We start from the raw sequence: 25,104 nt of genomic DNA, 5'->3' as shown, positions 1-25,104 counted from the left end.
TTGCTGAGAACTCGGTGAGATGACAAAGCCAGCCAGTGCTTTTTGAGAACTCCTATCATGCCAGGCACTGTGCTACATACTTTATAGACATTATGTCACTTGAAACTCATGACCACTCTGTGATTTGAGTTTATTTGCTAGAATATTTGAGCCAGGATGTGAGCCCAGGCATTCTGGCTTCACAGCCCACGCTCCTAATGATTTCAACAGCATATATCCAGTGTCTAGCACAGTGCTACGCATACAACAGATGCTCACTAAATGTTACTTTCCTTCTCATCTTCCAAAGAGATAATATTTGAAGCACCAGAAATTCCATAAGAAGATAAGTGACTTTTCCAGAGACTGCAGTGAATGCCAAAGCCAAAATTAGGATGTATCAATTCTAACAGTATACCCATCTTAACAAAGCTGGGGAAAGTTTATAATTTACTTTGGATTTTTCTGAAGTGACCCAGGGAGAAAGGTGAATAGACTAAAATATTCCAAAAATGCCACAAAATTCTGAATTTTAATTGGGGACCAAAGCTAAATGAAAAACACCAGACACACTAAAAATGTCCATGTTAAATGCAGCCACCTGATGAACTTTGGGCAGTGAGCTGGGGCTGCCTCAACTGTTCAGAAGCAGAGTTTGGAGCTTTGTCCAGGCCAGTGATCCTCAACTCTAGTCCAATTAATAGGACCACTGGGGAGCTGATGCCCTGCTGCTCTTCAGTCAGTCTGATTTAGTTGGTCTGAGGAAGAGCCCAGGCACATATTTTTTTTTAAAACTCCTATGTGACTATAATGGCCACCAGAGACGAAAACTAGTCCAGGCAGCAGTCGGGGACTCGTTGGAATGGACTCGATCCCTCTACAACATGGGCCCAGTATGACATCAAGGCAGGACCCAGAGAGTGAAGAACAACTCAACAAAGGTTGAAGGTGGCCTTGATCCCAAACTCGAGACTGGAATGTCCTGCAGGGTTTTTAGCCCTCATCAAACAAAGGGTTACAGACTATTCTTTCAAGATTCTCTCTTTGGTGCTTTGCCCTTCATTTTATTAGTACTATTAACCTTGTGCAAAAAATCCCAGTGGCAGTAAATGACTGTAGCAAAAATAGCTAAGTGGAAACAAAAAACGGGTGGAATAAGAAAAAAAAAAGCATCAGCAGTCTTGTTTTCTGGGACAAGATGACAAGGGCCACCAATCCTGATGGAGCAGGGTGCAAGTGAGACACATCAGTCTGATGGGGTCAAGGCAGAATTTTTCCCACTGGCGCCGTGTACAAAGATTAATTCAATATGGAGATCTGAAAGCTTACCAGAAGCCTAGGCAGAGACGGGCTACTAGGTCATTATGCCATTCTTGCATACATTATTAAGTCTAGACAACTCTTGATTTCCCTTTAATAGGTTTTCATGCCTACGGAACCCATATTCAAACAGAAACCCAAAAAACTCATTTCCAAGACAAACATGAACACATTCTCAATTTTCGGTGTCACTCTTCCCGGCAGAGGTAACGGAGGATCCGCCGTCTCCTTCATGTGGCTCAGGGGGGCAACTGGAGGCCGACCCGGCAGCCACTGATCCACCTGACCGAGATGCCAAGGCTTCTTAGGGTCACACTGGCGTAGGAGCTACAGACGTCTAGCACAGCTTGGATATCGCAAACTCCAAAGTATAGACCTGAATTTTTTTTTTTTTAAAAGGATTCTTGACAGGCCAAGGCTATTAGTGGGAACAGTAGACAGTGTCGGAGGAGCCACAAGGTGCCAGGAAATGTAGGTGCCACCTGCAGACGAGAACTTGGGGGGGGGCGTGGGCCTCACCCATAGGCCAAGTACACGCGGTGAAGATCAGCGAGTCGCCTCTCGCGCTGGGATTTCTCCCTTCTGCGGGTCTCGTGCGTGCGGTTACCTCCTGCCCATGCGGTCTTTGAAGCGTCCAGTTTGCTCCAGTCTCTTGTGTCTCTGATTCCTTCCTTGACCCCGAAGGTGAGGATGGCCCCATGACGTGACCGCCGCGGCCCCAGCGCAGGGACCGGCCCTAACAGCCGTCCTTGCCCGTCGCTGCTCCTCGGCGGCCTCCCCGCGCCGACTTCGCCTCGCTCCCGGCTCGTCTTTGCCCGGATTCCGCCTTGTGCGCTGCTCAGGGGTTCGACGCCACGTCAGCTCCTTTCCGCTCACGCTTGCCCGGTTTTTATTCGCCTACTTATTTTCCATTTCTTTTTGGCCTTTAACGAAACGTGTCGGGAAACTAGCCCCCCCCCCCTTTTTTTTTTTTCTTTTTACCCAATCTCTAGAACTTTGCAACTCGGTGCGCTGACACCGCTACAGGGTCATTTTCCGGGCGTTTTGCCTCTAAAGACCTTTCCTCCTGTGTCGTCCTCCCCCTGTCGCCAACCGGCCAGGCCTCCGGGCCGCGGGCGTCCTGCTGGGGCTGCGCGGCCACCGGGCCCCGCTGAGCTGAGGGCGACGAGCCGGCACATTTACCCTTCGGCGACGGCGAGTCCGCGTGCCGGGCCCTCGCTCCTGCTCCCGCCGCCGTGAGCTTCCGGAAACGCCCCCGGCCCGGCGCCTCCGGGTCGCAGAGCACAGGCTCCGGCGCGGCGGGGCCTCCGGGCCGCCCGCCGTGCGCAGCCCCCTCGTCCCGCCGTCCGCAGCCGGCTTCCCACTGACCCCGTCCCCACAAGCGCGTTTCAGGCCCGGCCTCCCCACGGCGCCGGTTCCTGGGGCCCCTGCCCTGCCGCAGCCCCCGGCTCGGGCTGGCACCTCCTGCTGCTTGGCGCCCGCCTGCGCGACAGCGACCCGGGGGCTGCTGCTCCCACCTGTCAGGGCCGCGCGGGGGAGGGGGCTTGAGGAGACCTGAGGGGGGCTGAGGCGGCCTGACGGGGGCTGAGGGGGGCTGAGGCGGCCGGGCGGCCTGACGTGGGCTGAAGGGGGCTGAGGCGGCCTGACGGGGGCTGAGGGGGGCTGAGGCGGCCGGGCGGCCTGACGGGGGCTGAGGGGGGCTGAGGTGGCCGGGCGGCCTGACGGGGGCTGAAGGGGGCTGAGGCGGCCTGACGGGGGCTGAGGGGGGCTGAGGCGGGCTGAGGCGGCCTGACGGGGGCTGAGGGGGGCTGAGGCGGCCTGACGGGGGCTGAGGGGGGCTGAGGCGGCCGGGCGGCCTGACGGGGGCTGAGGGGGGCTGAGGTGGCCGGGCGGCCTGACGTGGGCTGAAGGGGGCTGAGGCGGCCTGACGGGGGCTGAGGGGGGCTGAGGCGGCCGGGCGGCCTGACGGGGGCTGAGGGGGGCTGAGGTGGCCGGGCGGCCTGACGTGGGCTGAAGGGGGCTGAGGCGGCCTGACGGGGGCTGAGGGGGGCTGAGGCGGCCGGGCGGCCTGACGTGGGCTGAAGGGGGCTGAGGCGGCCTGACGGGGGCTGAGGGGGGCTGAGGTGGCCGGGCGGCCTGACGGGGGCTGAAGGGGGCTGAGGCGGCCTGACGGGGGCTGAGGGGGGCTGAGGCGGGCTGAGGCGGCCTGACGGGGGCTGAGGGGGGCTGAGGCGGCCTGACGGGGGCTGAGGGGGGCTGAGGCGGCCGGGCGGCCTGACGGGGGCTGAGGGGGGCTGAGGTGGCCGGGCGGCCTGACGTGGGCTGAAGGGGGCTGAGGCGGCCTGACGGGGGCTGAGGGGGGCTGAGGCGGCCGGGCGGCCTGACGGGGGCTGAGGGGGGCTGAGGTGGCCGGGCGGCCTGACGTGGGCTGAAGGGGGCTGAGGCGGCCTGACGGGGGCTGAGGGGGGCTGAGGCGGCCGGGCGGCCTGACGTGGGCTGAAGGGGGCTGAGGCGGCCTGACGGGGGCTGAGGGGGGCTGAGGTGGCCGGGCGGCCTGACGGGGGCTGAAGGGGGCTGAGGCGGCCTGACGGGGGCTGAGGGGGGCTGAGGCGGGCTGAGGCGGCCTGACGGGGGCTGAGGGGGGCTGAGGCGGCCTGACGGGGGCTGAGGGGGGCTGAGGCGGCCGGGCGGCCTGACGGGGGCTGAGGGGGGCTGAGGTGGCCGGGCGGCCTGACGTGGGCTGAAGGGGGCTGAGGCGGCCTGACGGGGGCTGAGGGGGGCTGAGGCGGCCGGGCGGCCTGACGGGGGCTGAGGGGGGCTGAGGTGGCCGGGCGGCCTGACGTGGGCTGAAGGGGGCTGAGGCGGCCTGACGGGGGCTGAGGGGGGCTGAGGCGGCCGGGCGGCCTGATGTGGGCTGAAGGGGGCTGAGGCGGCCTGACGGGGGCTGAGGGGGGCTGAGGCGGCCGAGCGGCCTGAGGGAGCCCGAGTGGGGCCGAGGCGGCCGAGCGGCCTGAGGAGAGCTGAGGGAGGTGGGGCCTGAGAACCAGAAGAGCCCACGGCTTGAGTTGTAGGCCGAAAGCCAGAAGGCTCGAGAGCAGAGAAAAAAATATTTCTGTTCAAGTCTAAAAGTCAAAAAAAAAAGTCTGATGTTCCAGCTCAAAGCAGGCAGAAGGACGTCCCTCGCATTTGAAGCGGGTCCGCCTTTTGGTACTCCTCGGGCCTTCAGCTGGCGGAATGAGGACCAGCCGCCTGCACGAGCGAGGGCCACCTGCTCTGCTCGTCACCGGTTCAAAGGTTAGCGCCATCCCAAGGCACCCTCAGGAGGCTCCCAGAACCACCTCTGACTAAACGTGCAGGTACCCTGTGGCCTGGCCACGTTGAATCAAGCACCACACGCCTTTTCCTTGGAGACCTGGTATCTGGAGGGAAGCCTGGATACCCCCGAGGGGACAGTGCAGGGTGAGGTCAGCCTCTCAAACGCCTGCAGGAGCCGCCGCCGCGCGGTGTGTCACCTGCCTGGGCGTGAATCAGGCCTCCTGCTTTTTTTTTTTTTAAGGTTTATTCATGATAGAGAGAGAGAGAGAGAGAGAGAGAGAGAGAGAGAGAGAGAGAGGCGCAGAGACACAGGCAGAGGGAGAAGCAGGCTCCATGCACCGGGAGCCCAATGTGGGACTCGATCCCGGGACTCCAGGGCCGCGCCCTGGGCCAAAGGCAGGCGCCAAACCGCTGCGCCCCCCAGGGATCCCCCAGGCCTCCTGCTCTTATGGGAGACGCTGCGGGCAGACGCCCCTTCCTTCTCCCCGCGGGGGGGGACCAGCCGCGCCCCACCCCAGGCCGGACTCCACGGCGGGGCGAATGCGCTCGAGGCCCCGTCCCTAGTCCACGCTGGGGACAGCCCCCCATGTTGGACCCTTTCTGTGCCCCCCCCCCCCGCGTGCACGTTGGCATGCTGCGGGCGGAAACGAGGAACTGGGCCGCTTGACCCCGGCTCCTCACCGTTTCCGACTTCAGCTGCATCCGGGCGGCCCCTTCCTGCGCCTGCGCCGTCGCCGTCGCCGTCCCTCAGCCACCATCTATCCTGTCATCCAGTCAGTGCGCGGAGCCGGGCGCCCCGCTCGTCAGACACCGCGCTCCGCCGCGGGCGCCCTAGGACGCCGGAAGCACAGTGGGCCGCTGTGTCACGGGGCGCGGCCGACGCCAGCCCGGCGCCCAGTCCTGTCAGCGGGCGGCCTGGGGCGTGAGCTCGGGCTGTCCCCGCCGCACTGCCCCGGCTGCACGTGCGGCCCGGCCGCCAGACCTCGGGCGCGGGTCACGGCCCTCAGGCCCCCGCTGCCCTGAGCCGCTCCCCTTGCCGGTCCCCCTGACCCTTCCTGCCGCCAGGTGCCCGGTTCGTCCTCCCAGATGCCGCCTCCCGCCTGCAGGCCGTTGCGCCGGGCCCAGCCCTCCCCCAGGCGCCCTCCCGAGCTGCCCCCGAGGCGCCGCCGCGGTCTGGAAAACATTCCTGGGGGCAGATGACTCAATAGACGTTTTTTGACAGAAGGACGCTGCCCCCCGCGCGCCTTTCGAACTGAAATCTGAAGCCCTGAAGAGAAAGCCATGAAGCCATTAGAAGACGTGAGGAGACGAGGCACTGCCTGCGACTGGAGGAGCCCCCGGCCAGGCTGGGCCAGGCTGCGCCCCGGGGCACGTCTCCACCGCCGCCCTGGAGCTCCCAGCACTGCGGCCCGTAGAGAGTCAGCGGCTGTGGGGGCACGTGGTGGCGGGGCAGGCGGGGCACAGAGGTCTCAGGGCGGCCAGAGCAGCCGTTGCACGTCGGTCCGAAGCCACGGCCCACACGACACCAAGCGTCACGCACACGCCCCGCGTCACCTGTGGCTTGGGGGACAAGGACGGTCCCCGCCGGCCTGGAACAAATGTGCCTCTCGGGGGTGGGACGCCGATGGGGGCAGCCGTGGGGACGCGGGACAAGAGGGCCTAGCCTCGCTTGCTGCTTGGCCGGGAACCTCCAACTGCTCTGCGAGGTAAAGTCACTGATTACATTTTACATTAAGAGAAACACTTGCAGGGGGCCCCGGGGGGCCCAGCCGGTTAGCACCTGCCTGCAGCCCAGGGCCTGACCCCGGGGTCCCAGGATCGAGCCCCACGTCGGGCTCCCTGCGTGGAGCCTGCTTCTCCCTCTGCCTGGGTCTCCGCCTCTCTCTCTCTCTCTCTCTCTCTCTCATGAATAAATAAATAAATCTTAAAAAAAAAAGAAATACATTTGCATTAAAAATATAAATTCACTTCAAAATTTGACATTAAAATACACACTTAAAACCTTTATATTTACATTCGTGTTTAGAAAAAGTCGGACTCCTCTGAGAGAACCTGCGGCGGTGGAAGGGAGGCGCTGGTGTGAAGCAGGTGAGCCCGGTCTGCGACACCCACCAAGCGACCCCGTGGGCCCGGCACCTCCGGGCGTGCAGGAACCCGAGAGAAATCACGGATGTGAGCTAAACGCGTCAGGCGCACAACCGGGGGCTCTCCCGGTCGGGCCTGCTCTCCTCCCAGGCGCAGGCCCCGTGGCTCCTCGGCACCCTGCGTTCACAGTGTTGTACACGGACCCCGGGACGCCCCAGGCACCTCCTGCTCCTTGGGGTCTCCCTCACGGTGCTGCCTCCGTCTCGAGTGAGTCCTTCACCCTCTTTCTCCATCTGATGACTCCCGTCGGGTCTCTGGGCTCCCGCGGCACCTGCCCTGTGAGGTCGCCCTGAGATCTTCAGGAGACGTTCCTGAAGCTTGGGCCCCCTGTAGTCTCCGTTCTGGTGTCTGTTTCCACATCCGCATGCCTAACCCCTCAACTCCGTGGACAGTGTGAGAGCAGAATCCTGGCTGCTTTCACCTCGGTTTCCCCTGCAACCAGCAAAACGCCTGGCTTCCTAGACGCTCGCTGAGAACGAATCAAGGGACAAAGGGTTGACTACAGAAACACTACTCTTCCCGTCTCAGATGATCCCACATCCCAGTCGAGGATGTTGTCACTCTTTCGTGGATTTGCTGCTTTCCCGTAAGTTTCTTGGACTTCGGGGCTTGCTGGCAGTAGCCAGGGTACTTCCAACCCAGGCCAGCCACAGCAACCCCCAGGGGCTCTTGGCCACCTAGTTTCTCCCTCCCCTTTTGCTAGTTGGCAGAGCCATGTTCCTTCAGAAGTATCTTCGGTTTATCCTCAAGTGTTTCCACCTCTCTGCTCCCATTTACACATGCTCTTAGTTTAGCAAAAGGAAACTTGGCAGGGCAGGAAGTTCTCAGTCTGTCCTGGTCTGGTAGGGCAGAAAGTCGGGATTGTTAGCTTTAGCTGTGACCTCTCGAGTATATTTTTTTTCCAAGCATCTCAATAAAAGACATCTGTAATGGTGTGACTGCTTGGTGCACTTAATACTTATTTTCCAAATCCTTAGTTGAACGTGGGCTATAACTGAGCGGACATCCTAAGCCCGCAGCAGTACACAGGGCTCCTCCTGGATGTGAGAGCTGAGGTCCGCAGAGCATGCCGGGTGATCTAAGCCTGGTGCATCCTTCCTTCCTATCATGTGTTTTGTTTCCTCTGGCTTGCAGAGGCAGCTCAGAAAAGTTCTCAAAAGATGCTTATGCAACCAAGCTTTGTTACCGGTTTTGAATGAAGTCAGCCAACCCCATGAATTTTCTTTGTTTCTTCCTATTTTTCACACAATGTCTCATCACAAGTGTTCAGGCTCCCAGAAAAATGTGAAGGTCACATCAGGACTTGCTACCTCTGAATCAAAGTTTCATTTCAAGGTTCACTAAATACTTACAGCAAACACACACTGGGTTTTTAAAAGACCACAGACCGACCTCTGGAGACTCATTTACATGCGGGACTTCATAGACACCTGAAGTTTTTAGTTTTAAGGTTTATAGTTTTACCTGAGTTTTCTATATACTTTTGAGTGAATTATTTTCTGCCATAGATACTATGGTTTTTCACTATATTTCTTAATTTTCATAAATTACTCTATTTCTTTAAAAAATGTTTAGGATTTATTTATTTATTTTAGACAGAGAGCATGCATAAGTGAAGGGGCAGAGGGAGAGAGAACCTCAGGCAGACTGCACTGAGCATGGAGCCCAATCAGGGCTCGATCTCACAGCCGAGATCACGACCTGAGCTGAAACGGAGAGTCCGATGCTTAACCAACTATACCACTCAGCTGCCCCTACTCTGTTTCTTAATTTATATTTATAGGTAATTTCTTGCAATAATAGTGAATAATTATTTGCCATACAGCACATTCTCAGAAAAAACTAAGGCCAGACTATCTCTGATAATGAACCTCCAGAGTCTTTCAAATACAGGTAAATGGTAACAAGATCAGAGTCCTAAATTAAGCAAATGTCAAATTCCCTTAGACTTAGGGTGAACGAAGACCACCCTCACCTCCCAAATTATATCGTTAGAGAGAATCAGAAAAACTTGGGCATCAATAGCCTTCCGGATCTTTGAAGTACAGTGAAAGGAGGCAGAATTAGTTGCTGCTACTTTTTATTCATTCACTACTGTCCCTTCCCTGGTCGCCACACTTTCATTCAACCGGAGCCAAGAAGTCCTCCTCCTGCATCCTCCCCAGGGCCTGCCCACTGCTCTGACTCCCCCTACTTAGTCCCCCAGGCCCCCACGTTACAGTCACTTAACCACCCCCTACTCATTCTCTCTCATGCTTTGAAAATTTTAGCTCTGGCTCACTGTCTCTCTCTTCAGTATTAGGCCTTTTAAAAAGATTTTATTTATATGAGAGAGAGAGCAAGAGAGAGCAAGCATGAGCAGGGGGAGGGGCAGAGGAAGAGGGAGAAGCAGACTCCCTGCTGAGTGCAGAGCCCATGTGGGCTCAATCCCAGGATCCTGAGATCATGAGCCGAGATCAAGAGTCAGCCATTCAACTGACTGAGCCCTTCAATATTAGTTTTGTCATACTTTTTAGTGATTTCAGTGACTCAGTTGCTTGGCCTCCTCCTCTGATCTTGTCTTCAACACAACCTCAGCTACCTTCTTCCAAGGGACATACCTTAGACTTGTCACTACCCAACACCGAACGCCCATAACCTCAGGTATTCCCTTTGCTAACTTCCACTTTCTATCCTTCAAATTTATTGTCTCTACTGCTCTCGTTCCAACAATCCTTAGGTCCCTCTGCTTGCACCATTCATCAAGCCTCCCCATTTGCCACTGCCCCTCGACCTCATTTTACTCACGGCTCATTTTCCTGGCTCTGGTCCTCATTTTCCTCTTTGCTCAGTTTAAACTCTGAGGTCCACCACTACAATCCCCTCTTTCCCTGAACTCTCAGTTTCTTGGCTTCTTGTTTCCATCATATGCCCTTGAAAAGTCCCATCTGCACAGCTGAACATGGCTGCAGGAAAAACACCCAGCTATGGAGCTGGCCTTACTTTCAATTTATTAGCATGAATCTCGAGCAGATCCAGAATGACTGTCTGGCTACTGTGATGCATCCCTCAGTCTGTTTACTCTTCTGCTCTCCTGGATGTCCTCTTTCTCATCCAGCTTTCAGCACTTTCTTCCCATCCTCACTAACAGCTGATGACCTTGCTTCTGATTTCCACCCAGAATACAGAAGCAAGAGAAGAGAACTTCTATGAGATCCCACCACCTAACAGCTTGAAGCTCATGTACCCTGGTGGCTTTCATGCTACTGTCTTCTTGTGTCCTCGAGGAAATCATTCTTGGTATTTTTCTGCCTTCTACTACATCATTTTTTTCCTCTCTCAAAAGAATTTCCTCATCAGCAGATGTATAGATATGCTGTCATTTCTTCCATGTGTAAAACACCTGACTGTGCCTGCCTATCTAGATGCCCCTTCATTCTCTTCTTCCTTTCATAGAAATAGTCATCTAAAGAGTAGCCACCAGCTATTCTCTTGAACCCAGTGTGCTCTCTTGAGCCCACTCTAATCATGATCTTTCTTCACCCCTCAAAACTGATCTTTTCAAAGTGACCAGTGACCTCCCTGCTGCTCTGTGATCAATTCTTGATCCTTATCTTGCTTGACCTATGAGCTACATTTAATAGGGTTAGTCATTCCATCTTCCTATTAAATACTTTCTTCACCTGGATTCTAGGACTCCACATTCTCCTGCTTCTCTGCCTAGCACACTGACTGCTTCTTCTCAGTCTTCTTTATTGGCTCTTGCTCATTCTCCTGATTTCTGAATGTTAGATTTGCCAGGTCTGAGACCATGCACTCCTGTTTTTTTTTTTTATCTATACTCGCTCCCATAATGCTCATCCAGTCTTGTGGCTTAAACAGCATCTACATGTTGAGGACTCTCAAGTGATCATGGACCTAGCCTACATCTCTCTTCTAAAGTCTAGACTCATCTATCCATTTACCTATTTGACCTTTTTGTCTTGGATATCTAACAAGTCTCTGAAACTTAATACATCCGCAAATCAATCTCATCTCCCCCTTCCTAATCTCTCTTTCTTCCTTCTTCTGCATCTCATTTACTGGCAATTCCATCCTTTCTGCTGTTAAGGCAACCCTCCCCCCAACAGCTTTGCCTCTTTTGGCCTCCCTTACACACAGAATCAAAGAACCTGCCAGGCTCTACCTTCAAAATAGAGCCATAATCTGACCACTTCTCATCATTACCTCAGCTACCATCATGGTCTAGACTTTCTTAGGTTACAGGAATTCTCATGGTGTTGAAGCGTCCAAACACCAAGGCTGCTCTTCCCCATATCTGGGGAAGATCTGGAAGCCTTACACCTCCTCAAGTCTCACACTCAGATTTTACCGTTTCAGACTCATCGTCATGCTGTTACCATTGCCATCTCTACTTAGTCTTCTTGAAATATTTACATTTTCTGGGGGAAATAATTTATGTATATTATTTATATATAAATTTATATATATATATGTAAATATTTATATTATAAATCATATTATATATATTTATAAATGATATGTTATATATAATTTATATATATATTATTTTGTCCCGAGAGTATTTAAGGTACATTATAAAAGTATATAAAAAGTACATAAAATACACAACAGTGTAGAAAAATAAGTGAGTAAATTCAGCCAAGGGAAAATAAGGATAGAAAAAAATTCAGATGAAGCCACAGGTGACTGTAAGATGCATAGAGTGAGGTTCTTTGCATTTCTACACATGAGTAACACATAAATTTCCTCTAAGGTATGCCTTAATATTGGATTTATTTCTGTTTGGTGGGCCCCATAAGGCATCATGAGCACAGTGGCTCTTTGGGCTTAGAGGGGGAGAAGTCTGTGTTGGACAGGAAAGGCTCAGAAGGAGAAGTGGGTCAGGAAGACTCTCTTCACCCTACTGGGTCTCAGCCTAACCCCAAACACTCCCTTGGTGTTCCCCCCAGTCTCTGACCTCCCAGTCCACCCCCACATGATCCCCTGGTACTTACCAAGACCCAAACAAGAAACTCTGAGTCCTGATTTTCCAAGATTTCTAGAATAAAAATAAAGAAACGTGGTTATGACTTTCTCATGTGAAACTATAAACATTTAGCTATGAGTACTATATTGCACTTTTGACATTGTTTTGGCTAGAGTCATGGTAGAGCTGCAGGTGCACATCTGTGGAAGAGTCTTTCATCTCCATTTGGGTGTTAGGAGGCTCAAAATGTGCTCAGGCTCAGCACAAAATGAAAATACCCCCATGAGATGCAGCTTTTCAGCTTTGAATGATCTTTACTAATTTGTTTACAAATTTATTTTCTTCTCTTTCTAGAATGTGAGTTCCTTGAGGGCAAAATCAGTGTCTTATTCACCAAATAGTCATTCGTTATTCATCCATAGAGCCTGACACACAGTGGACCCTTAATAATAAATATTTGTTGGCTGAGTGACAAACTGACTTCTAAAGTAGAATATTATTACTGACGGTTGGGGATTATCATAAGAACAAATTCAAAATGACCCTTCAGGCTGTTTTACCTATATTACAGATATTCCTTGACATACAATGGGGTTATGTCCTGAGAAACCCATCCTAAGTTGAAAATATCCTAGGTTGAAAATACATTTAATTCACCTAACCATCAAACATCATAGATTAGCCTACCTTGAACGTGCTCAGAACACTTCTGTTAGCCTACAAATGGGCAAAATCATCTAACAAAAGCCTATTTTACAATAAGATGTTGAAGATCTCATGTAATTTACTGACTACTATACTGAAAGTCAAACAAATTAAAAAAAAAAAAAACCAAATGGTTGGATGGGTCTAGAGTCACTGTAAGTATATTGACTGTTGACCTTCCTGTTTGTGGGACTGCCTGGGAGCTGTGGCCTCCTGCCCAACATCATGAGAGAGTGTCCTACCATATATCGCTAGCCCAGAAAAAAGATCCAAATTTAAAGTTTGAAGTATGGTTTCTACTGAATGCACATGGTTTTCACACCATCATCAAGTCAAAAGACTTGAAGTCAAACCATGAGAAGTTGGGGACTGTCATATTATTTTTTTATAAAAGGCTACATAACGTTGCTACAAGAAGGTCAGATAGTCCTTTTTAAATGATTTTTTCTTCTCATCGATCCCTTTGCTTTTCACCCTCAAAAGCTTATCGAGAAGAGGAAATGTATTTTCACTCTCTAAGTAGAGAGAGAACTAGGCGCTCTAGGCTACATTGTAGGGTATTCCATGGAGACCCACACCCACCCTGTCTTCCCACCACCATCTGCCTACGAGCTGTGAGGGAAGAGACCAAAATCTCAGAGAGAGAATCCCTTGTAGAATTTTGTAGGGGTCTAATGTGAGAGGTGAAGCTTAAATAATTGAAACATGGCAGGAAAAGTACATCCCTTACTCTCTGATCGGATGCTCTTATAAGAACACAATCTCCCCTCCAATACACACACTTCTATCCCAAGCAAAACAGCACAAACCCTTCCTCTGGGTTCAATCTCTTCACTAATAAGATGAGCTATAAGGCCTGGACCATTCATCTAGCATCACGTCCATGGGACTGGAACATGATAATGTATGTTAAGGTGTCACACAGCAGGCAAATGCAAAGCAGAATTATTTTGGGTGCTTTCTAACTCTCATCCCCCTCTCACAGACATAGTGCTACATTTTCCCATTTGAAGTGGGGAAGTCCACCTGGAAGGAAACTATTGCATAAAGGAGTTTGTGAAAATATTTTGAACTATTAAATAGAAGAAAAATAATTATAGCCTTCTCCCAGGAAAATAATTTGCATAAGAAATTATTCTCAAAAACCACAGGATATAAAATCTGAAGATTTTTCTTTTAGTTTCAAAGTCTACCGATTTTAGAGGCACCCTGGGTGGCTCAGTGGTTGAGCATCTGCCTTTGGCTCAGGTCATGATCCCGGGATTCCGGGATTGAGTCCCACATCAGGCTCCCTGGGGGAACCTGCCCCTCTGCCTCTCTCTGTCTCTCATGAATAAATAAATAAAAATAAAATCTTTAAAAGTCTACTGATTTTAAAGGACAATAATCTAGGACAAAAGCTAATATAGCGGGGAGAAGGAAAAAAAAGACTACACCAAAACAAAACAAAAAAAGTAAATAAATAAATATAAAATAAATATAAAAAAATAAGTACAGTTGACCCTTGAACAACACAGATTTGAACTGCATGGGTCCCCTACACGTGGATTTTTAGAAAATAAATACAGTGTGGTACTATATATACGTGCTGCCAAAGTGAGCACCAGTGTGGTACTATAATTGTATTTTCTCTTCTTTATGATTTTAATAGTTTTTTTTAGCTTGCTTTACTGTAAGGATACAGCATATAATGCATATGATATAAAAAATTTGTGTTGACTATGTTATCAATTAGGCTTCCAGTCAACAAGAGGCTATTAGTAGTTAAGTTCTAGGGGGACTCAAAAGTTATACGTGGATTTTCAACTGCACAGGGGGTCTGTGCCCCTCAGACTCATGTTGTTCAAGGGTCACCTGTATATATGTGAGCGATAGTGTTCCAGGCAGAGATACTCGATATCAATGCCTCAGTTAAGGCTTACTGAGAGGCTTCCACATTCTAGGCAACGTGCAGCTCACGGGGATACAGGGGGAGGGACCTAAATGCGGCCCATTTTCCTGCCACGGATGTTTAAACACCCAGGCCAGCTTTTCCAGAATGAAAGCCTTAGAAGATTTTGTACTCTATGAACAGTTCCAGTAGGACAAATATTGATACAGAGGTGATAGATCCCTCATTGAGCCCTGGGACTTTTATTTTCCCCCTATCTCAATATCTCCACCCTCTAGAAGGAACAGTTGCCAAACCCAGTTGGTTGTCTTCAAAGTGAGAGGCATTTTCTGTCATGAGCCACATCCGGTCTCTAAGTCCACTGCCTTTACTTTGTCCATGGGTGGGTCTCCGTGAGACTCCTACCCTGTAGGACATTCTCAACACATGACGATGCTTCTCTCTCTGCAGACGTAGAAGGTGGGAGGAACTAGCTCCCTCCAATTCACCTCGTAGAATTCCAACACAATTTCTGTGGTTACCAGTGGGGCACCCACCTCCTCCTGCCTCTGTCCATGTCTCCGCAACAGTCAATGGAGATGTGGTGACTGTCTAGCCATCCCAATCCGTTTAAGCTCTACTGGATAACAGAAGCCCAAATGCTGGACATATTTGATCTGGTGAGTGCAAACTATACCATCAAAAGCTTGTTTGTGTGATTATAACACTGAATAATGGCCAAGTTTACATATCATGCTAGGCTATAACAGATGCCTTGGAACCTTCTTCATCCCACACATGGAATTTTCATGACTACTTCATGATCCTTGTGCAACAAAACAACTTTATGGAATTTCATTTTGTTTCTTAATTCCTCAGCACTTACACAATTGAGGCTACATAAAAATTCTGTAAGCGCATCAAATTTCGAATTAGATTGGATTCCTCTCCCTTTGGATTCAAAATAGTCTCACTGCACTGGTTTACCTATTTTATCTGTGTCAGATATGCCAGAAGGAAGTCTCACTGTGTTCATTTTTAGTATCTGCTCCTGTTCAACTCAAAATAAAAGCTCCTCTTTCCCAGGTGAACCTGGGCCGCTCTGCTGCTAATATTAGAAATGAATGACATCAATATGGGGGCACAGGACACTTAGCTTTGTCAGTCAAATTTTGGAAACTCTAAATCTTAAGTCAAAGCTTCAATAAAGAGTTATCTGGGAAACGGATACAGCTTCTGAGGACACCAAGGTTGTATCTCTCTCTTTTTCCCCCTGTAGGCAGAACTGCCCCTCTGTGAATACATGGCTGAATTTATTTTAGGCCAACAGTTAGTTCTATGACAGAGGCATTAAATATAATTCCTAGTGTCATTTTGTAAAGCATCCATCACAGGCTCTTTTTTATTTTAAGGCAATAATGGAGTGGCAAAGACTGAAATCAAGTGTCAGGCACCGAATTGCAAGCCGCTCTGAGGCTTGCAGTTCCTTTACCAATCACAGATGCTAAAAGCAGAAAGCAGCAGCCCAAATGTCTTGTCTTAAACTGTTTGCTCCTGAATAGGTGTGTCTTAGATATTATTCACAGTTGTAAGCTGCTCAGGAAAGAGGAGTAGCTAGCTAAAATACGTACCTTGCATTTGACCAAGAAAGCCTCATGATGCCTGGGACAAGGGGCATGACTCAAAGCACGAGTTCAGCTTGACCTTTTTTCATGTGCTCAGGTCATTTTGTCACCTGCTGTCTCATCTGTTGGACTGGTCTTAGTGATCCCTCTAAATCACACTCTGCTCCTCTGTGGTGCCTCACCTGGAAGTTACCAAATCTAGGGTATGGAATGTTTTTTTTTTTTTAAATGATATTTAACCTTTTTTGAAAAATCTAGACTGAAGGCATGTTCATCTGTCAGTCAGCTGGTTTTGATGGTTGTATAAGAACACACATTTTGACTGTCATGAAGGTGACTACAAATGGTAATAACACTTTCTTAGGAGGAGGGCACCATTCATCACTGTTGATAAGTGAATGATGACTCATTTGGAAACCACCAGGCACAAAAATGATGTAGCCCTCCATGCATTTTGATAACAGACATTGATGAGTGGTGCATGAAACTGTGTTTCATTTGTACTTTCCCTTAAGTAGCGACAAAGTGGAATGGGATTCTATCAGAATCTTTGATTTAACGGTTTAAGTCTTTTGTCAGTTGTAAATTCCAACTAGATTCTTATTTTCACTGAACATACAAAATCACCTGATGACCTGCAGATTTTAGAAAAGTCTAGAGAAGTAGGGCAAAACAGAGTTCCCTATAATTAATTAGTTCAATAGTGATATACCAAGTTTCAACTATACACCAGGCCTTGTTTTAGGGGTGAGAGTGGGCTGCGTAGCAGATAGCTGTTGTTCTCATGGAGCTTACATAAGAGAAGGGGAAACATGTTAAATAGTGAATTATTTGATTGTAACACTAAATAAAAGGACACTCTGCACAGAGTATAAAATTGGGATGTTGGAGAAGCTGACCTGATCTGGATGGTTAGGCAAAGCTTTTCTAGGGAAGCAGTGTTTAACCTGAGATCCAAAGGAGGACTAGAAAGTGAATTAGTGAAAAGAATAGGGATTCACATTTTAATCAGAGTGAACAACACGTGCAAATGTTCAGAGGCTGGGAGAAGCACGGATAATTGAAGAATCAAAAGAAGTACAAGGCAGTAGAAGCGAGAGCAGAGTGACTCCGGGTGGCTGGTGGGGGTCATAGGAGGAAGATCCAACAGGATCTTACAGGTTGGATTATGTTAATGATTTTGGCCTTAATATGAAGAAGTTACAGAAAACCACTGAAAAACTTAAGAAATGGGTTAAAAGGAAAGCAAGAAGAGGAACTAGGAGGCTACCTTGTTAATCCTGATGAGAACTGACGGTACCTCGAGTTCCAATTCGGCAGAGATAGGAGAATGGAGATGATTCCAGATACTCTTAGCAGGCAAAATCTAGAGGCTTTGGTGTTGGATTAGATGTAAGGGTGAAAGAGAAGGAGAAGTCATGGGCCATTCTCAGATTTCTGACTTGGACAGCTAGGCGAAGAGGGGTGCTTTTCACTGAAGTAGGGTTTGTTCAGCAAAGAGAGGGGTTTGACTGACCTTTGGGCAACTGGGCAAAGAGATATGCACAAGATATGCACCCAAGCTAGTCGCCTGCAGCTCAGAGTAGGGAGAAGGAGTTCTGGATATGCAAGTTAATAGGTGCCCAGGGCTGGGGCCAGCTGCCAAGGGAGAGAGCGGTCAGAGAAGAGGGCCAAGGCCCAGCCTTGAGAAGCTCCATCATTACAGGTGGTGGAGAGCAAGTGGGTTGACAAGGGAGACTGAGGACTGGCGGAGGTGTAGAGAGGCAAAGCGTTGGTGTAGAAGCCCACGGTGGAGCTGGCTTCAGTAGGGCCTGAGTGGCCCACAGTGTTGAAAGCTGCAGAGACATCTGGTCCCTGGAGGATGGAGAAAGGCCTTTTCCTGTTCAGCCAGGAGGGGACTGCTGTGCACCCGAAGCTGTCACTTCAGCAGTGCTGGGAGGAGGGAGTCAGGCTGGAAGCCCCAGGGGGGAGGCGCAGAATGAGGCTTACTAGCTGCCCGTGACCTTGTGCAGGTTACTTAGCCTTTTTAGGCCTCTTTCCTCAGTCACATGTGCAGATATTAATAGCCTACTACCTTTTTATTTTTGATGATTAAGTGAGAAAATATAAATGCTGCGCCAGCCCCAGCCTGTTTCAGTGTTCAATAAATGCCAGTTGCCTTTTGCCCTTATTTCGTAGGAAAAGTGGTGCCTCCAGCACAGACTCTGGTGGGGTTCCGGTTCTAGTGCTGAGCTGGTAGGCAGCCACCTCTGACTTGCAAGACCCGCTTCCCTGACCTTATGAACCCCTTTGTGCTTAGACGTTGTGCTTAGACACGGCAACCATCCTTGAATCTATTATATGCAAATCGTGAGTCATTTCGCTAGAATCATTAGAAAAGTGGGAAGCCTGGGATAAAGATAGATAAGGGAGACAAAAGAGAAGGTGGCACTTTGTTGGCAAAGGCAGTTTGGAGAAGTCATGTGAAGCTGAGGAATTTCGAACGGTTCTTGTGGGATCACCAGGGGTGAGGGAATGGAGATGATTCAGAAGGTTGTGTGGGTAGGGCTGCAGCAACTTAGGTGTTCTGGGAAGGGGGGCGGGGCAGGCAAGGGGGACTGAGAAATGCTCGCCCAGGCCTAGTTATTGTTTGAATAAAAGTTACTGTTTTTACTGTCTCAAGAACCCAACAGATCCGAATAGCTGGAAAGCAAGAACTCAGAGTTTCAAGTCAGAAGAATCTCGAAACTTTTATCTCAGGGACATATAATTTGGAGTTCATGAACTTGGCGTGGAAAAAAAAACAGTTCTCTTTTTCTTACTGAAACTTAGCATCTCCTACAATTATGAACATAGGCAAGAAACTATAGAAGTACTCACATTGCCTGCGACTTTGCCCCCAGTAGAAACTACAGGCATTTCTGTGTCACATCACAGTTGCTTCAGAGAGCTCAAAAAATTATTTGCATTCACCACTTACACTCATCATCCTTGGAAATTGTGGTATTTAACCTCTCCTTAGAGCTTGTTATTTGATTAATTAAGAAATGGTGTTTTACCAGGCCACAAATTTGGATTTTAGAGATTTTGAACTGTATTTCAATTTAATTGGAATCCCATGTATTTTATGATTATGTACTTAAAAGCTCTTTTTCTGAAGAATCTGTAGGCTTCACCGGACTGCTGGAGGAGTCTATGCATCAAGAATCTTGGATGCAGATAAAAGATAAAGGTTGTTTAAGAATGCCTTTGGGCATTCATCTGCCACAAATTAATGTGAGTTTGCAAGCATCTCTTTCAAACTAGGAGCAAAGACATTCCTGAAAAATATTTGAAAGCAAAATTAAATGTGCCAAACCCCACTGCTCCTATTTCAAATGTGTATAATGTTGTTGAAAGTGTTGATGTTCTAGTATCTCTATTTATTTAATTTTAGTAAGTTAAAAAATATTCCTTAGGATCTTACTGGATTTTACTTCCAAATTCAGGCCTGTGTTCTCTCCGCTTGGATAGAAATCCTCAACTCTGGTGTTTTGCATTACAGGCCTCATCTGCCCACCCGCAGAGATGCTGTGCCTACCCGTTGGGGGAGAAGCGGGAGGACAGGATTTGCCAGGCTTGCAACTTGGGGGTCTTGGCAACAGGTGGCTAGAGTCCTGCACAACATTTCTTGTGTAACAATTCACTTTAATGTGATTCATTCCTTCAACCATTTCGAATTCTGTGTCACATATTTGTGCTTGTTTTACTATGACATTTCTTCCTAAATCTTCAAGCTAGTCTCGTCTCAGTGTTGTGCCATGTTGGTCCCACAGCCTTACCGGGGGCTCCCGGGCACTCTCCACTGCCCCTGGTGGAAAGGCCTGGCTGTAAACTCCTGCCAGTTGTTTATACCTTAGTGTGAAAGAGGTTCGAACCTTCTTCCCCACCTCACTTTGGGGAGATTTGAAGGGTTGATCAAGAAGTAAAGCACTAAATACCTGAGAGAGATGGAAGGCGGAGAGCAGGGGGTGAGGGGAGGCTTCAGGAAGGAAGCCTGCTTCCTTCAGGCCCCCAAAGGGGAGAACACACTTCGCCCCTTCCAAATTTTGTCCAGGATCTCTCCTCGTGACAGTCATCACACTTTGGTATGAAAATATCATTCATATACTTGCCATTTTCCAAACTAAGAGGAGAAAAATTGAAAGGTTCCAAAGTTGTCTTCACCCAGTGGTGGTGATTTATTTTCTAGGAAGTTCCACGGGATGGAGCAAAGCATTCCCGGGCATCGGGTCACCAAGGAGGGCTGCGCAGCCTTCCAGGCAACATGAAGCCCAAGAGCAGGGGAGGCAGGAGCCCAGCTCCTCAGTTCCACCTGCTGTGGGTGAAGGGGTTGCTCTAAGCCAAGTCGCCGACCCGATGGGACCCGGGGCCCAGCTGACCACGCCAAGGTCCCACTCGGTGTGTGCGGAATCCAGGGTGGGTGCTGTCGGCCCCGAGCACTCATCACCTCCTGCGTCCCCCACGGAGGGTCCAAGAATCCAGCCTGTCCCTCTGGAGAGAGCCGCATCTATGCCCATGGGACCCTGACCCCCACCCCTGCAGAGTCAGTGTGCGGTGATGGCCACTCTTGGCCCGTCCTGCCTGCTGGCTGTGGAGGCTCTGCAGGCCAACGCCGTGCCTGGCAGGCATGGTGCAGGGGTGCAGTGGGGTGCAGGGGTATGGCGCAGGGGTGCGGTGGGGGGCAGGGTGCGGTGCAGGGGCAGGGTGCAGTGCAGGGGTATGGTGGGGTGCAAGGGGGTGGTGGGGTGCAGCGTGCGGTGCAGGGGTGTGGTGGGGTGCAGGGGTGGGGTGCAAGGGTGTGGTGCGGTGGGGTGCAGGGGTGCAGTGCAGGGGCGTGGTGGAGTGCAGGGTGCAGTGCAGGGGTATGGTGGGGTGCAAGGGGGTGGTGGGGTGCAGCGTGCAGTGCAGGGGTGTGGTGGGGTGCAGGGGTGGAGTGCAGTGGGGTGCAAGGGTGTGGTGCAGTGCGGTGGGGGTGGGGTACAGGGGGGTGCAGGGTGCGGTGCAGGGGTGCGATGGGGTCCAGGGTGGGACCTGCAGTGCGGTGGGGGTGGGGTGCAGTGAGGTGCGTGGGACGGGGGCCATACGGAGCAGAAGTGCCTCCTCCACTTCCATCCTGGAAGCTTGGGGAAGTCAGGGAACCCCTTGGGGTAATAATAGCAACTACCTCACAGGGTTGTTGTGAGGCTTAAACGTGAGGATTAAAGCACTTAAGGCGGGGCCGGGGGGGGGGGTGGTGGTGCACGGTGAGCGTGCAGGCTGATATCACACAGATCCAGGTTTGAACTCAAGCTCTGGTCCTGGGGGTCTCGTCTCACCTCACACAGGTTCCCTCTTCCGTAAAATGAGTTTCTGTGCTCCCCCAGGGGAGGGACACAGTGAACATTGAGGGCTTTCCTTCCTCTTTCAGCCCCTGGTGGTGTTAGGGCTGCTGCTTCTAATTTCACAAGAGGCCGGGCGGGGGGTGGGGGGGGTGGGGGGGTGTAGGGACCTGCTTGGCAGGATGCATTCCACCCACACCCACACTTTCCCTCTTTTCCCCCTCGGGCTGGCCTGTGGTCACTGCTGCAAAGTGGGGGGCAAGTCCTGTCCTCTGCTATTTACAGCTGCAGAGCCTGGAGCTGCGGCTAAAAGGGGAGTCGTGACCAAGGTCTGCTTCTGTGTTCAGTCTTCATCCTCCTCTTCCTTCCACTCAGCCCAGCATTTTAACCGCCCCCATCCTGACTTCTCCACAGCTACTAGCAGGTCAGATCCTGAGGCCTAATGGCCTCCTGCCAGCTCTTCTGCCTCTGGATTCTCTCCTTTTCTTTGATCATCCTTATCACCTTCTTATTTGTATGCAGTAACCATTATTCGTGTCTCATTACCTTTCCTCACTTACACAGCACTTGGGAGGGTCCAAGCCTGACTTATGTTTGACTTCCTCATAACACTTTGCACTGTGAGGTACAAATAAACATTTCATTGACTAAATGAATGACTACATCTGAGAAGCATTTTTTACCTCTTGGATGTGAACTTCCAGAATTAGATGTTATTTTAGTCCTAATTGTTTTGTGTCTAGAGTGACTATTAAGATTCAATTGTCCTATTCAACGTCATAGACAACATGATTGACTCCATAGAAAAATCCCAAAGAATGTACCAAAAACCTCCTAGGACTAATAAGAAGTGAATTTAACCATTTTGCAGGATATAAGGTCAATAAATAAAGGTATTTTCCTAGCAATGAATAATTGGAATTGGAGATTTTAAAAAAGCAACACTATCTACAACAGCAGCCTAAAAATAAAATATTTATTTACAAATCTATTAAAACATGGACAGCATCTATATGCTAAAAATGAGAGAACACTGAAGAAATGAAAGGGGACCTAACTAAATGGAGAGATATACCATGTTGATGGATTGCAAGACAATACTGTTAAGATGTCAATTCCTGTCAATTTGTGTTTGCGTTTTTTTTTTCAATTTGTGTTTGAAGTAAATATAATTCCAATTCAAATCCTAGCAATATGCTTCATAGATATCAGGGTGATTCTCAAATACATATGGCAAGGTGAAGAAACTGGAATATGCAAAGCAATTTAAAAAGAAGAGCTGAGTTGGAATGACTCACACTACCTGATTTCAATATTTAACATAAAGCTACAGTGATCAAAGTGGTGTGGTATTGCTAAAAGGGAGGAAGCGCATGTAAACGGAACAGAATAGACAGCAAGTGGAGCAGAATAAATGGGCCAGAAATAGCCCCACAAAAGCATAGTCAACTGATTTTTGGCAAAAGTGCAAAGACAATTCAATGGAGAAAGAACAGTCTTTGCAAGAAATAGTGCTGGAACAATTGTCTACTCATAAGAAAATGAATGTTCATAGAAACCTCGCACCTTATACAAAAATTAAAATGGATCATTTATCTAACTGTAAAACTTAAAATTACAAAACTTTTAGGGGAAAAAAAGGAGAAAACCTCTGAGACTTTAGATTTGGCAAGAATTTTTAGATGTAGTACCAAAAGGACAATCCATTAAAAAGTTGAAAAATTGGGCTTCATCAAAGTTTAAAACTCTTGCTCCATGAAAGAAAGCATTAGGAGAATGAAAAGACAAACTGAAGATTGAAAGAAAATATCTTCAAAAACCCACTAAAAGATAGCTGAAGTCCTGAACAGACACTTCACCAAAGAAGATATTTGGGGTGGCAAATAATCACATGAAAAAGTGCTCAACATCATTAGACATTGGAGAAATACAAATTGAAACCATAACGAGATACCACTACACGCTTATTAGAATGGATAAGATAGAAACAAAACGACAACAAACACAATGCCAAGTACTGGCAAAGAGGCGCTGCTGGTGGAAATGCAAAATGAAATAGCTCTCTTTATAAAACATTTTGAGAGTTTCTCACAAAGTTAAATATGCCCCTAACAAGTGATTCCGCAGTTCCACTGCTGGGTATTTACCCAGGTGAACTGAAAACTGAGGTTCACACAAGCAGCTATTGGCAAATGTTTACAGCAGCTTTATTCATAATCACCAAAAACGGGAAGCCACCCAGATTCCTGTCAAGTGATGAATAGGTAAACAAATTAGGGTACATTCACACAGTGGAATATTACTCAACAACAAAAAGAAATGAACTATTGATTGATGATTCATACAATCATATGAATGCATTCTAAATGCATTTTGCTCAGTGAAAGAAGCCAGGCTTCCAAAACTACATATCATCTATTTATGTAACATTCTGGAAAAGACTATTAGGACAGAACACAGATGAGTAATTAGTAGGAGAGGTTGGAGGCAGGTGGAAAGGTGGACTACAAAGATGTGGTATGAGGGACTTTGGGGGGGTTATGGAATTGTTTAGGATGGTACTGTGGTGGCATGACTGCACATATTAGAACCCATAAAACTGTGAAAACACAAGAAGTGAATTTTACTCTATGCAAATTAAAAATATATATATATGGATGTCAGAGGAACCCAAGGTGACATGCACACTGTGAGACCTGAATCTAACTGTAATACAAATGAATAACAAACCAAATACCTGACTTCAATAACTGGAAGAGTCTTCTAACTGGATACCATAAGGCTAAGAACCAAAAGAACTGTGCACAAACACTAAACTCTGGTCATCAAATTTGTTTCTCATGGGAGTAAGAGTAATTTTGAAGCTGGGGTTGACCAATAAGAAATGGAGAGAGTGAACAGTAGAGCTGGAAATTGAACGAAAACAGGAGAAAACTGAGGACCCCTTGAAGCCAACGTCCCTGTATCACTTAACTTCATTTTATCTGTAAACACCCTCAGTTTTGCCGGAACATTGGTTTTTGTTTGCCTGCTTTATTTTCTAATTCAGCAAATGTTTGCTCAGGAGCTGCTAGGATGCGTCAAGAGCGTGTAACTGGCTCTGAGGTTAATAAATGCTCTTTCTCTTCAGAAGAATGACAGAGGAAAATCTGGCCCAGCGGCTGTGGGAAGTGAATGCAGTTGGCCCATGACTTGACGCTGAGTGCTGTTATAAATGGCTAATGATTAGTTGGGCTTGGGTCCTGGTTTCAGTTTATCTTCAATCTTCAAGCTCTGCGTTGGTCTTTTTATTCTTCTCCATAGCTCAGTTTGTTAGGTCTCAAAAGTGGGGAAATTACATCTCATTTGGTGGTGACAGCTGTGGTGAAGTGGTGCTGACAGGAAACCGTGCCTTCTTGCGGTGACTCAGAGACACCCCACCCCCCTTAGCCCTGAGAATCGCTCTCTGAGCCAATCCTTGCTGATCTGACTTCCCATAAAAGGAAAGCTCTTTTCTACAGGCCCGTGAAAAGGAGGAAGGGAGAAGAGACCACCACCCTGTGGTGAAACTGTAAGGAATCGCAGAATATTCTTTAGGACCATTAGGACAAAAATCTTACTGAAATCCTCTTGAAAATGGAATCAAAGCTACCTCTCCTTGGGCTTGGCTGAAGTTTTACTAATGCAAATGATTTTTCAAAATTGACTTCAGGCATTTTAAATTAATCACTGCATGGCAGCTATGGAACTCTGGAATAACTTCACCTTATGCTTCTGTGAATTAAGCCATCCTAGCAAATTAAAGTAATTAATTTCACTTGGGTAAACTCGACAGCGGTCCTTCATTCAAGTTGACGG

At 49.0% G+C, this 25,104-nt stretch overlaps 1 protein-coding gene across 4 annotated transcripts in view; it reads right to left on the bottom strand.

Annotated features, from left to right (window-relative positions):
• KCNAB1 (potassium voltage-gated channel subfamily A regulatory beta subunit 1) overlaps nt 1–25,104 on the bottom strand; it is a 332,464-nt gene that overhangs the window by 90,422 nt on the left and 216,938 nt on the right. For all 4 annotated transcript variants that reach the window (XM_055321088.1, XM_055321090.1, XM_055321089.1 and 1 more), the window contains exon 2: nt 11,757–11,800. In XM_055321088.1, coding sequence (XP_055177063.1) covers nt 11,757–11,800 — 44 coding nt within the window. The remainder of the gene's footprint in view (nt 1–11,756; nt 11,801–25,104) is intronic.

This window comes from Nyctereutes procyonoides, unplaced genomic scaffold, assembly GCF_905146905.1.
Source record: "Nyctereutes procyonoides isolate TBG_1078 unplaced genomic scaffold, NYPRO_anot_genome, whole genome shotgun sequence".
NCBI classification, from domain to species: Eukaryota; Metazoa; Chordata; class Mammalia; order Carnivora; family Canidae; genus Nyctereutes; species Nyctereutes procyonoides.
The sequence above is the reverse complement of the archived record's forward strand: the minus strand, read 5'-3'. Positions and strand labels throughout refer to the sequence as shown.